Source organism: Hyperolius riggenbachi, chromosome 1 (assembly GCF_040937935.1).
Source record: "Hyperolius riggenbachi isolate aHypRig1 chromosome 1, aHypRig1.pri, whole genome shotgun sequence".
Taxonomy (NCBI): Eukaryota; Metazoa; Chordata; class Amphibia; order Anura; family Hyperoliidae; genus Hyperolius; species Hyperolius riggenbachi.
In genome coordinates this window covers 477623715-477635984 of record NC_090646.1, presented here as the reverse complement: position 1 = coordinate 477635984, position 12270 = coordinate 477623715, and the positions used below count along the sequence as shown (strand labels likewise).

General features: G+C 43.8%; 1 protein-coding gene across 1 annotated transcript; it reads left to right on the top strand.

Moving 5' to 3' along the window:
* Window positions 1–7365: 7365 nt before the first annotated feature.
* On the top strand, window positions 7366–11434 carry LOC137528914 (protein BTG3-like). The gene is made up of 3 exons (XM_068250719.1): window positions 7366–7565; window positions 8629–8763; window positions 11242–11434. The coding sequence occupies exons 1-3, from the start codon at window positions 7366–7368 to the stop codon at window positions 11432–11434; spliced, it is 528 nt and encodes a 175-aa protein (XP_068106820.1).
* Window positions 11435–12270: the final 836 nt, after the last annotated feature.

The following is a 12270-nucleotide window of genomic DNA, read 5'->3' as shown; positions in this document are numbered from 1 at the left end:
CACACCTTATCAGAGTAGCATAGCAAGCGCTACGAACCAACAGGGGCTCATGGCAGGACGAGTGATATGCCAATTAGCAGGCATAAGTTCGTAGCGCTCGCTATGCTACTCTGATAAGGGGTGTTATCTCTGATAAGGCATGCTATTTGTTTTAGTGAATCAAGCCCTTGGTGTGAAAAGCCCCATAGGAATATCATTGCAGTGCATTGCCATGCCGTGATATTGTCTGTTTTGATGCAATGCAACAGAGCAGAGAGGGATATGGAGGCTGACATTTCTTCTTAATCAATTCCAGTAGCCTGACTGTCCTGCTAATCACCACCTTTAATATTATTAGCCATAGACCGTGAACAAGCATACAGATCAGCTGCTCTAACTGAAGTCTGACTAGATTACCTGCTTGTAGAAACAAAAAGAAAAACCCAAGAGCCCCAATAGTGTATTATTGATAATATGCAATGGGAAATTAAGAGTAGATGACCTGCTTGTTTCAGTGGTGGGAGAGATTCAGACGCTACGGCAGCCAAAGATATCAGCAGAATGCTTGGCAAAAGAAAATAAATATGGCAACTTTTATGTACTTCTCACGTTAGATTCCCTTTAACCACTTGAGGACTTAGCCTTTACCCCCCCCCCCCCCCCCCTTAAGGACCAGTGTGACGAACATTACGGAAAAGCCGTGCGCTAGCGCCATCGACTTTCGCATAATCGTGCACAGTTCCTGTCAGTCTTGGGTAAATACACAATAGATGTCAATTTCCCTCTCTCTTACTGAGTACAGTAACCTCCCCCACATCCTGTTGAGGTCAGGAAAGAATTCACAAGTGGCCAGACCACCTGGGGGAGCAGCATTTGGTCACATAGCTCATGTTCCACCAAACCAGCTCAAACTGGTTGAACTTCAAAATTTCCCTCCAAGCTTATAGCTTCACACAATGAGAACCTTTACTTAATTAATAATTCAAGATGGGTTTGGCACAGAAAGACAACAAACACATTTCCTGATACCCAGAAATCAGTTCTATAATTCACATGAATTATCATTCTCTAGCTATCAGGAATCAATTGAGAAACCGCTTTATCCGGCATGCGTAGAGCAAATTCGTTAGACTAGGCGTGTATAGTCTCATTTAATACAGAGTCGCATGCTGCTTATGAATATGGTCTCGGATCTGCGATGCACCCATCTGGGGCGGAATTACACAAATTATTAATAATTGGTACATTCCTTGCTCCAAGTCTGTGGGTGGTAACTTGCCTGCTAGGAGGTAACCCTGCCTCAAACACACCTACTTTCCAGGTAGTGACCGCCCCAAAACTCTGGTCAGTAAAAAGCGTTTGCAAGGAACTCCACCCAGTTCTTCAATTTACATCGACTAGGGAAGTCCAGACATGTGCTCACGGAAGAACCGGGCGCATGTTGTGTACAAAGGACTTTTAAGCTGAATGCCTACGTTTAAACTGGACTATTTTCTTCATGCTTCAAATGGACTGCTCAGCTAACTAAGTAAGAACTTTCTGTTTTATTCCTTTTATTTTTAAGCTCTGTGTTTTATATGTTAATAGGTGTATATAACTGTATGTAATGCATTTGTGTTATTAAACGTTTAAAAATCGTTTAGCGGTTATGACCTGTTGCTGAACATACACAATCGTACCTATTCTCCTGAACTCGCTACCCTGTGTTTAATAGAAGTATACATTTATAACCCGTATGCGAGAACCCGGCCCAGACATAACGATCTGGCCCAGATTCTTGCATACTGCTAGGGGTTACTAAAGTGTTCTCGAAGTCCTAGTAAAATTACAGTAGCGGGCTGTGTAACTCGCTTGGTGGCAGATCTTTGAATTGTATGTGTGTGTGGAGTGATTCGGTTGGTATCAGAACGCTCCCTTCGCGAGTCAGTTCATCAAATTGCGAATGCGGGTTACCCTTCGTGATGAACAAATGACCGTGTAAGAGGATTTCTGACGCTGATCGATTTACCCCACCCGCAGACCGGCTCGCGGTCTGTGACAACCAGTGTGTTTTTTATGATCTGTGCTGGGTGGGCTCTGCAGCCCCCAGCACAGATCAAATAGCAGGCAGAGCGACCAGATCGCCCCCCTTTTTTCCCCACTAGGGGGATGATGTGCTGGGGGGGGTCTGATCGCTCCTGCCTGCGTGTGGCTGGCGGGGGGGGGGCACCTCAAAGCCCCCTCCACCGCAGGATTCCCCCTCTCCCTCTCCTCCCTCCCTGCCCGGAGATCGGAGGCTGCACAGGAACGGATCTGTCCTGTGCAGCCTCTAACAGGCTCCTGCCTGTCATGTGACAGCGATCCCCGGCCGCTGATTGGCCGGGGATCGCTGATCTAGTACAACGCTGCTACTGTAGCAGCGTTGTAAAAATGTAAAAGCAGATTATTTCCGCTTGTGTTTACATTTAGCCTGCGAGCCGCGATCGGCAGCCCACAGGCTATTCACGGAGCCCCCCGCCGTGAATTGACAGGAAGCAGCCGCTCACGCGAGCAGCTGTTTCCTGATTAATTAGCCTGCAGCCGGCGACGCAGATCTGCGTCGCTGGTCCTGCAGCTACCACTTTGCCGTTATGAGTGCGCGGTCAGCAAGTGGTTAAGTAGCAATTCAGGGCTTGCAAGAGATTATAATAACACACAAAAAAAGTGTAATGGGGAGTGCTAATTTAAAATTAGCGCTCCCCATTACTCTTTTTTGTGTTGTATATTGGAGTGTGGGAAGGGAATACCCACTTGTGGCGGTAGCAGCTAGTCGCAGCGCCCATAGGTCTCTAATATAATAATCATAATTAACGTCTACAGGTATAAAAACTATTTGTCCACATCTATGAAATATTGCATTCTTAGATAGGACATGAATGGATACAGACATGATAGGAGATCTTACATGTAGGGTCATTAGACTGATTACACATATTTGCAACAAATAAAAGTAAATACATATATTTCTAGATAAAATTTTAGATAGTGAAGAAAAAAACTACATTTTAAAGATTATTTTAATCTGAAGAATGCAGAATAGTTAGATTTAGGCCTTTTTCACACTGACTACTGAAAAACTGATATTTTTTAACTGATCAGTTGTGCTATAGCAGTGCATTGTGAAAAGCTTTCATGTAAAACGCATATAATGTAAACGGACACATATTGAAACATGAACACTGGACTACACGTTAGTTATAACTGTACAACTGTCAATAACTGGTTCAGTGTGAATGGACCTTTAGGCTAATTTCACACCAGGACGTTGTGTTAGAGGGGGCGTTAAGGTCGCATAACGTCCCCCTAACTCAACGCCTGGTGGTGCTGAATCTGGACGTCAGAGTGAGCCGCGTTGTGCAGCTCACTCTGGCGTCAGTGATGCCGTGATGCGCACTCTTGTGCGCATGCGGCATCACGTGGTCCCGCCGGCCAATCGCCGCACAGAGCGGCTGCTCCAGGAAGTAAACAATGCACGTCATAACGTGCAGTGCATATTAATTAGCCATGTGCCTGGCCGCTCTCCGCTCCTCCCAAACATTACTGAGCATGTGCAAGCAGTCTAACGCGGCTCAGCCGCGTATAAAGTACTGCATGCAGTACGTTGTCTTGTGACGCAGCGTTACAATGTAACGCAACGTCCGCACTGTGAACAGCCCCATTGATTTTTCATTACTGTGCGGTGGGCTGCGTTACAGGCTGCTCTAACGTGCGCCTGTAACGTCCCACTGTGAAACCAGCCTAAATAAATAAGATTGAGGTGATGTTTACAATGGCCATTGCTTTGCATTCTCTGTAGAGTCAAACACATTTGAGAGCAGGAATGCAACAGATTGGGAAAATAGCACTGTATATTACACACGCATTGCGGCACATACAGTGAAGCATACAGTCTAAAAAGTATGCTTCATCATAACATTTTGCTGTCACACACAGCACTAACCGGCATTTGGGCTCTTTAGAAAGCGGCATGGTAGCCGGCCTGCAACATGCCGATCTGCCTGCTCCTCCTTTACCGCTGAAGTCCTATGAACCCAGTGCAATCTATTATTGTCCACAACTAAGAACTATTACATTTAGAGATCTCTCATAGCTGTAGACATTGGTCATATCATATGCTGGGAATACACGGGTCGATTCTGGCGTTCAATTCTGCACCCGATCGTTTTGCTGCTCGATTCCCACTCGATTCTCTTATCTTCTGCTCGTTTTTCTTATCTTTTTTTAATTCACTTCAAAGATATCAGCAAAACATGGGAGTAGGGTGAACACCAATCTGGAGTACTATATAAAGCGTGCAGAACTGATACATTCCAGATATGTATATACCAAAAAAGAGAAAAAGAGGGATCTGAAAAAGATACCGCACCACTATGGTCATGTAGAAAATTACATCTTTATTCATATCACAGGTACACAATATCTAAAACAATTAAAAAAACCAATGGATGGCAAGCTGATATATTACAAGCCATATAAACAACAATATAAATTACCACAACAAATCAACTGCTGGTAGCACAAATAAATAAAAAAATTAAGTCAAATGACATTGGAGTATATCAGAGACTCATAATATGCTCCACTATAAAAATATTGCACAAGCTAGATCATCCTAAAACCAAAACATGCTAGTGGAAAAAATGTGATGAGAAGTATCCACATAGGGATAGTAGCGGCTTCTTCTGGGCTATCTTGGTTAGCCCGGAAGAAGCTGCTATACAGCGGCGAATCGCGATGGCGTTGGGTGGCCCGAGTCTCCCCTCCTATCACCCTGACTGGTAAGCCATGAGCTCGGTCTCACACTGCTCCCTTATTCACCCACTTGGGTCACTCACGTGTGTATCTTCCTGATCGTTCTCACACTTGTTCTCCTTTCTTGGAGCCCTTATACTCGCTGTTCCTGCATCCCCTGCATCGCTTTATACTTTGTTCACCATTCTTTCACCCAGCACTGGGTTTTTGACTTGTTTAGGGATGGTCATAGTCAGCCAACTTCGCTACGCTGGAACTATGCGTAGTTCTACGCAATTATGCTTCGCAAACTACGGTTTAAAAATCAGAAGCTTTGCTACGTTTGCATTTCGTAAACTACGCGTTAAAATACGGAAGATTCGCGTAGTGCAAAGCGTAGTGTATGCGGACGCTTACTCCCTTATGCGGAAAAATTCCGCATTAATCCGCTAAATATGCGCATGGGTGAACTAATATATGCGTACATTCCACCTTCCAATGCGGAAGTGTATACGTATAGAAGGGCAATAATATTTCTGCGCATGCGCAATGATCCGTATAGACGCAGTTAAGGCACACGTAGTTGACTTCGCAATACATACGTTAACTATGCGTAGCGGGTGAAGCTTCGACTAGCGGTACTACGACTACGCAGAAATACGTACGCAATGTTTTAAAACTTCGTCTATGAACTACGATGCGTAGATGCAGACTACGATGCGTAGATTCGCACTGGCGTACTTCACGAGCAACCCTGGACTTGTTCTATCCTATTACTATCCCTATGTGGATACTTATCACATTTTTCCACTAGCATGTTTTGGTTTTAGGATGATATATACATTGTGCAATATTTTTATAGTGGAGCATATTATGAGTCTCTGATATATTCTAATGTCATTTGACTTTTTTTTTTTTATTTATTTGTGCTACCAGCAGTTGTTGATTTGTTGTGGTAATTTATATTGTTGTCCTTTATATGGCTTGTAATATATCAGCGTGCCACCCTTTGGTTTTTTAATTGTTTAGATATTGTGTACCTGTGATATGAATAAAGATGTAATTTTCTACATGACCATAGTAGTGCGGTATCTTTCAGATTCCCCTTTTCTCTTCAATGACAAATCGAGCGGCAAAACAATCGAACGGTGATGGGATATGTGAGAAATTATCTAACCATCTATTCAGCTCAGAATCAAGCCGTGTATTCCCAGCATAACACATGATAGCAGACATTTTGTGATTTCATGTAGCGTACTGTATGTAAATGCATGTTTCTTAGCCAAGATTTTAGATATTGGTGATACAAACAGTTTGGTTTAAAAACACATTTTACACTGAAGAATGCAGAATAATTAACTGGATTTAAAAACTGAATAAAATTAAACCAAGGTAAGAAAAGTTGATAGGACCTGTTCACAGACAGAGGGACATGGCTGTTGGGGCTGGACAATGATGTTCTGTCATGTAAATCAGTTACAGTCCTCCCTAATAGGTGACAATAGAGAGGCATTACACCCTAATCAGGTGACTCCACCTACTTGTGAGAGCTGCTGTATATAAAGGAGGCTGGTGTCCCATATGTAGACATCACAGGTGATCTTGTGGACCTCACATTAGCTTCATTTCCAGCAGAAGACTGCAGAGCTCCCTCTACCACCCTGAGGTAAGACAAGAAAAATATACTTTTTCTTTTAATTGGTAAAGGAATGTGTTCTACTCCATAAAGTGCAGCTTTTTATTTCTTTTACTCATACTTCTGATTTCTAATAATCAGGAATTTACCTTCTGGTGGTTTGAGAAGGTTTCTACTTATAGACCTAAAAAAACTTGTTCTTCAAATCAGCAGGCTGAACCAAAAGAAGCCAAGCTAATACAACTGCATAGTCTGTTATTTCTTTAGGCCCCGTTTCCACTATCGCGAATCCGCATGCGTCTTGCGTATGCGCATTCGCATAGACAATATAAGTGAATGGGCCTGTTTCCACTTATGCGTCTGCGGGAGCGTTTTATTGTGCAGAGAAAATCTGCACGGAACACCATGCAGAATTCGCCTGCGTGTGGAATGCAGGCGAATCGCACACAATGTATTTAATAGGGAAAACGCATCCGCATGCGACTTTCATCAGCGGTGGAATCCGGGCGATTCCGCACCGCAATAGTGGAAACGAGCCCTTAGTTTTAAAGACAATTTAAATTCAGTGCATCCCAATTGGCGAGGATTATGCAAACTGCCGTTGCTGAGTTATTTTTATTGCTGAGTTATTTTTATTCCATTTAATTTTGTTGGACAAGCACAAGAGCTCCATTTCTGTCCCAGTTGTCCAGGCATTGGGTTTAGTAAATCTGCCCCTCAGCCTGTACTACTTGGCACTCATTCACAGCATGCTCTGGTCTCACTATTTGCAGGCTTGTTGCAGGTGTATGGCTCACAAATTGCTGAAACCAAAAGGCCAGGAGAGCAAATTGGTTTTCTGAATGCAAAAAGTAATGGGAACATCCATATTCCTCATGTTAGAATTACTATAATTTTGGGTCACCATGTATCCAGAGCTTCACTGAGATGTAAAGCAAATCTACACTGTGGATAAGAATCAATGTAAACTAAGTTACTTGTACACCTGACTCTCCAGGAACATGGATGCCCAAAACGTCCCAATGACCATGCAGCGGGAATTGACTGCCGGGGTTCAATTCTTACGATCTATCATAAACCAATCCAGGAAGTTACAGTCAGCTGATGTGGATCATTTTGAGGAGAAACTGACTAGGCTGCTATGTAAGAAGTACACAGGGCACTGGTTCCCAGAACACCCGATGAGAGAAAGAGACTACAGGTAAGTCATCATACACAATGTATTATCATAAATTAACATCGGACATGTTGAAAAAAATTGATCTGGCAGGTAAATCTAAAGGTCCGTACACACGCGGCGGAGCGATATTTGCCGCGATTTTGCTATGCAGTGCATAGCATAGCAAAATCGCGGCCGCAAAACGTCGGGGAATCGCCGGTTTTGCGATTCAGCAATCGCTAGCGTTCAGCGTGAACGCTAGCGACTGCAGGTGGAAAAGGGCCCTGAGCGATCCACCCGGCGGATCACTCAGAAACAGCCATATCAGTCTGCACACAGACTGTACACACGCCGGACTGTGGCTGGAACGCCCACCCAGCGGGAGGTGACGACGGACCCGTCGTTGCCTCCAGTCCGGCATGTGTACGGACCTTAACAGAAAATTGTATTGTGTGTACCTAGCATTAGACATTACATGGGCTGGGCGGGATTAAGGCAGCATGCAGTTTACTCTTATTTTATTATCCTACAAAGAAATAGTAGCTGCGGTTTATCAATGAGACATAATGCTGGGAATACACCATACAATTTTCTGTTAGGGCCCTTTTCCACTAGCGCGTTTGCGCTAGCTGAATCGCAAAACCGCAAACCGCTAGCGATTTTACAATCGCTACGGTTTGCTTTTTAACATAGGAATCGCGGTAGGTCATTTCCACTACCGCGATTCGTTTTTACTTGATCGCGATCGCGCCGCGGAGCGACTTTTGCCGCGATTTTGCTATGCAGTGCATAGCATAGCAAAATCGCGGCCGCAAACGTCGGGAAAACGGCGGAATTGCGATTCAGCAATCGCTAGCGTTCAGCGCGAACGCTAGCGACTGCTAGTGGAGAAGGGCCCTTAGATTTACCTGCCAGATAAAGTTCAACATGTTGGAAATGTATCTATCTTACCATTTATCTGCCGAGCAATTAGGCATTGTTCTACTCAGCAGAAGATAAACAGAAGACAATGCACCAGAGATAATGACCATTCTCTGCTCAATAATGGGCCAGTATCTGCTCTGTGACTGTATGCATCTAATATGGCCATTATCTTGTCTTTCAGGTGCATGTCCAGTGACAGGCATGAGGAGGATGGACTCATAGTTGAAGCCTGCAGGCTCAGTAAACTGCAGTATAAGGATCTGGCACTGCCAAGGGTCTTTACACTGTGGATAGACCCCTGTGAAGTCAGCTGTCGGTAAGTAGCCCACATCTTCTGACAGAGTCTTAAGGTCCGTACACACGCCGGACTTTAGGCAACGACGGGTCCGTCGTTGCCTCCCGCTGGGTGGGCGTGCCAGCGACAGTCCGGCGTGTGTACGCTCTGTCGTCAGACTGATACGGCTGTTCCTGAGCGATCCGCCGGGCGGATCGCTCAGAAACAGCCGTATCAGTCTGACGACAGAGCGTACACATGCCGGACTGTCGCTGGCACGCCCACCCAGCGGGAGGCAACGACGGACCCGTCGTTGCCTAAAGTCCGGCGTGTGTACGGACCTTTAGTAATACTCAGCATACATAGTGGTAGGTAGTCTTTGTTCAAAAACTTTCTTAAGTTCTACATCTTGATACCTGTTGTGAAAGCTATATAGAGGCTGCTAGCTTTATTTCCATTATAAAAAATGCTACCTGCTAGGCTGCCATATTCATCAGCTTCTAGTCCTCTGAGACACCCATCTAGAAAGTGGTTGCAGACAAGGTGGTCTTTCTCCACTGGCTGCATGCTTGTTACAGATGTGTGACTCTACAGAAGCCAGAGAATCAGCATGACCGGTAATCTGCATTTTCCAAAAAGAAGTACATCTGAAGTATTCAGTACATCTGAAGTTTCTGTAATCTGTAATTTTCCCTTGATAAACCACTAGTGAGAGCCCTCTGCAAATAGAGAACTGTTCAAATCCTGTCCTTGAGGCCAGAGGGTCTCATTTTTAGAACAGCTCAAATTGATGGGACTAGAATTGAGAAGGTGTGGTTCATCAAGTAGAACACATGTCTCCATTTCTTAAGGTGCGTACACACCTGCGACTATAGTCGTTTGAAACGATCGTTCCGATCGTTTCAAATGACGATCGTTTAAAAAAATGCAGCCAACGACTATTAAGTCTAACGACGGACGAGCTAGATCGTTAAAAACGAACGCTCTAGCTTGGCGGATTTTTTCCAACGACGATCATTTGCAAAAGTAGTACATCGTTGGAAACGGTCGTTCGTACTAGACTTGACATGCGCATTTCGCTATTTCTCCATGGAACTTTTCATTTTTATGCACAGGCGCAATAGTTGCTGTTACATGATGTAACGTTCGTTCTAACAATCTGATCGTTACACACCTTTTAAAACTAACTTTACTTAGGTCGTTCTTTCATTAAAAGTTTGTTCGTCGTTGACAACGAACGATCGTTGTCGCATGTGTGTACGTAGCATTAGTCCATCGTAAACATCGCTATGGCCCTCCAGGACTAGAGTTGGAAAGCCCTCTAATAGAGATTATCAAACAGAGATGAAAAGAGGTTGGAAGGTTTTATTATTATTTAGTATTTATATAGAGCAGTCTGCAGCGCTGTACAAGGTAAATTAGATTGACACAATCAGGTTGCAAATACTGATTGGTACGCCAAATATGCTATAACAGCTTTGAATACATTTTTGTAGGATTCAGTTTGGTTTTGCATTGTTAACAGGAAGACCTGAATTAATAATTGCTCATTTATTGTCAGGTTGGGAATGACGGCCTTTCCATTTACTGTGGCTACGTTCAGTCCTCTTCCCGTCCCAGCGCTCACACCCCCCTCAAACAGGGAAGTCATCGGTGGCAGAACAGAGGCCTGGCATGTGGAACCCACCACCTACATGTGGGTGACTACCGATCAGGGTCGCTGGTGGACCCCCATTTCAAGGCATAAAACTCGGGTAAGGAATACACATTTTATTTCACCCTGTTGTGTTTTATAAAGTATATTTTTCTGTTTTATCATTGATGTCTGAATCCATGTTTTTACAGTTTTCATTCACTTCCAGTCATGGCAATAGGTTGTCACTGGAACAGCAAGTGAAGGAAACCACTCCAGCAGGGATGCAGACAGTAAGGCCCCATTCACACTTACAAAATGCAGGCGATTTTTGCCGGCGTTTTGCAGGAGTGATATTTCACATGGAAAATTCACTGAACACTGCGGCGATTTTGTCGCGATCGGGTTTAGCGCTTCTATAGCACTGAAACGCGATCGCCTAAGAATGGTGCAGGCGACGCATTTGCGTTTTGCGCTTTTGGGTGATTTTCGGCGATTAGCGCAAATCGCTCAAGTAAGAACGGGCTCATAGGGTTTCATTATGCTAGCACAAAAGCACTAGCGTTTGAGCGTTTTGCCGAAATCGTGGCAAAACGCTCTAGTGTGAATGGGGCCTAATACTTTTTTGTTTTACCAGAGATGTGAACTATTCAAATTTTTGACAAGGTGATATAGCTGTGCATACATTTCTACAGAGATATCCCCCACTTCTTGTTCCTGTGGCAGATTGCCACTGGGAGACTGAGTTAGAAGGAAAAAAAAAAAAAAACTTTCCCTGTAAGGAGAATAACAAAACTTACTCTTGACTTATCTAATTTAAGTAATAATTCACTATCCATTCTTAAGCTTATTCTTCATTTCCTAATAGTTTTCTTTGTTCCCCACAGCAGACTCCCGGTGTCTTCAGGAGCTGGTCTCCTCTCTGGTTCCCCCCGGCATAAACCAGGAGGTATGAGGGAGAGGAGTCAGAGGGAGATGTACCTGGAATTGGCAAGATTTAGCCTGGAGCTGCTGAGGAGACTGGCGATCAGGAGGAGTCTGGCCTGTTACACTGTATATTCTCCTATTCACCTGGCTTGAGAATTTTGCACAGACTGATGAAGAAATGTATATAATGTAGATTTTTATTTTTATGGGTTTTTAATAAACAGAGTTAATATCTGAATTTGTTGGGATTTTTTTCTTATTGCATAAACAACGCAATGTTACCATTTATAAACACAAGCACAAACAGCATTGTCTAAACATTGTACAAGTTGGGACTGGGAAATAAGATGCTGAAGGTCTGGGATGATAACTTGAACTTAAACTCTAAATTAATTTCCATCTTAAACAATGAGGTCAGGTGACAAATGTATTTTACTTGGAGTTCCATTGCAGGGTCTTTATAGGATCCAACTCTCCCCATTTCCTACCTAAGCTGTGGTGGTTCTGCTCTGGCCTCAGGAGCCCTCATATCCCATCACTGAAGGCTTTGCTGGTGTCAGCACATCACTGCAGAAGGACCACATGCCAGTAAATGGTTCCTATTTTAACTAAAGCCTGGTACACACTTTCAATTATGATTGGCTAATCATTGACCAATCATAATTAAGTTTCAGGCCTAAAGAGATTTAAGAGTAACAATTTGTATTCCATCTTTGCTTGTTTGCTATGTGTTGCAGTACCTGCAGTGATGTCCTCAGGCTTACTCCTGCCTCCCCTAGGTCCCCCTTCTCTCCCCTGTACCCACTTTTCTTAGCCTTGTTGGCAAGTAATCTATTTATCTATCATATACACATACATACACACCTAGGATAGATATATTCCTGTTCCCTTTGCTGCAGCTTACCATTCAGCATCAGACCCTGAGGACATTCAGCACTGCAGGCAAAGTAACCTTTTGGATTGGTTAGTGAGTTCACGTGAAGTACTAT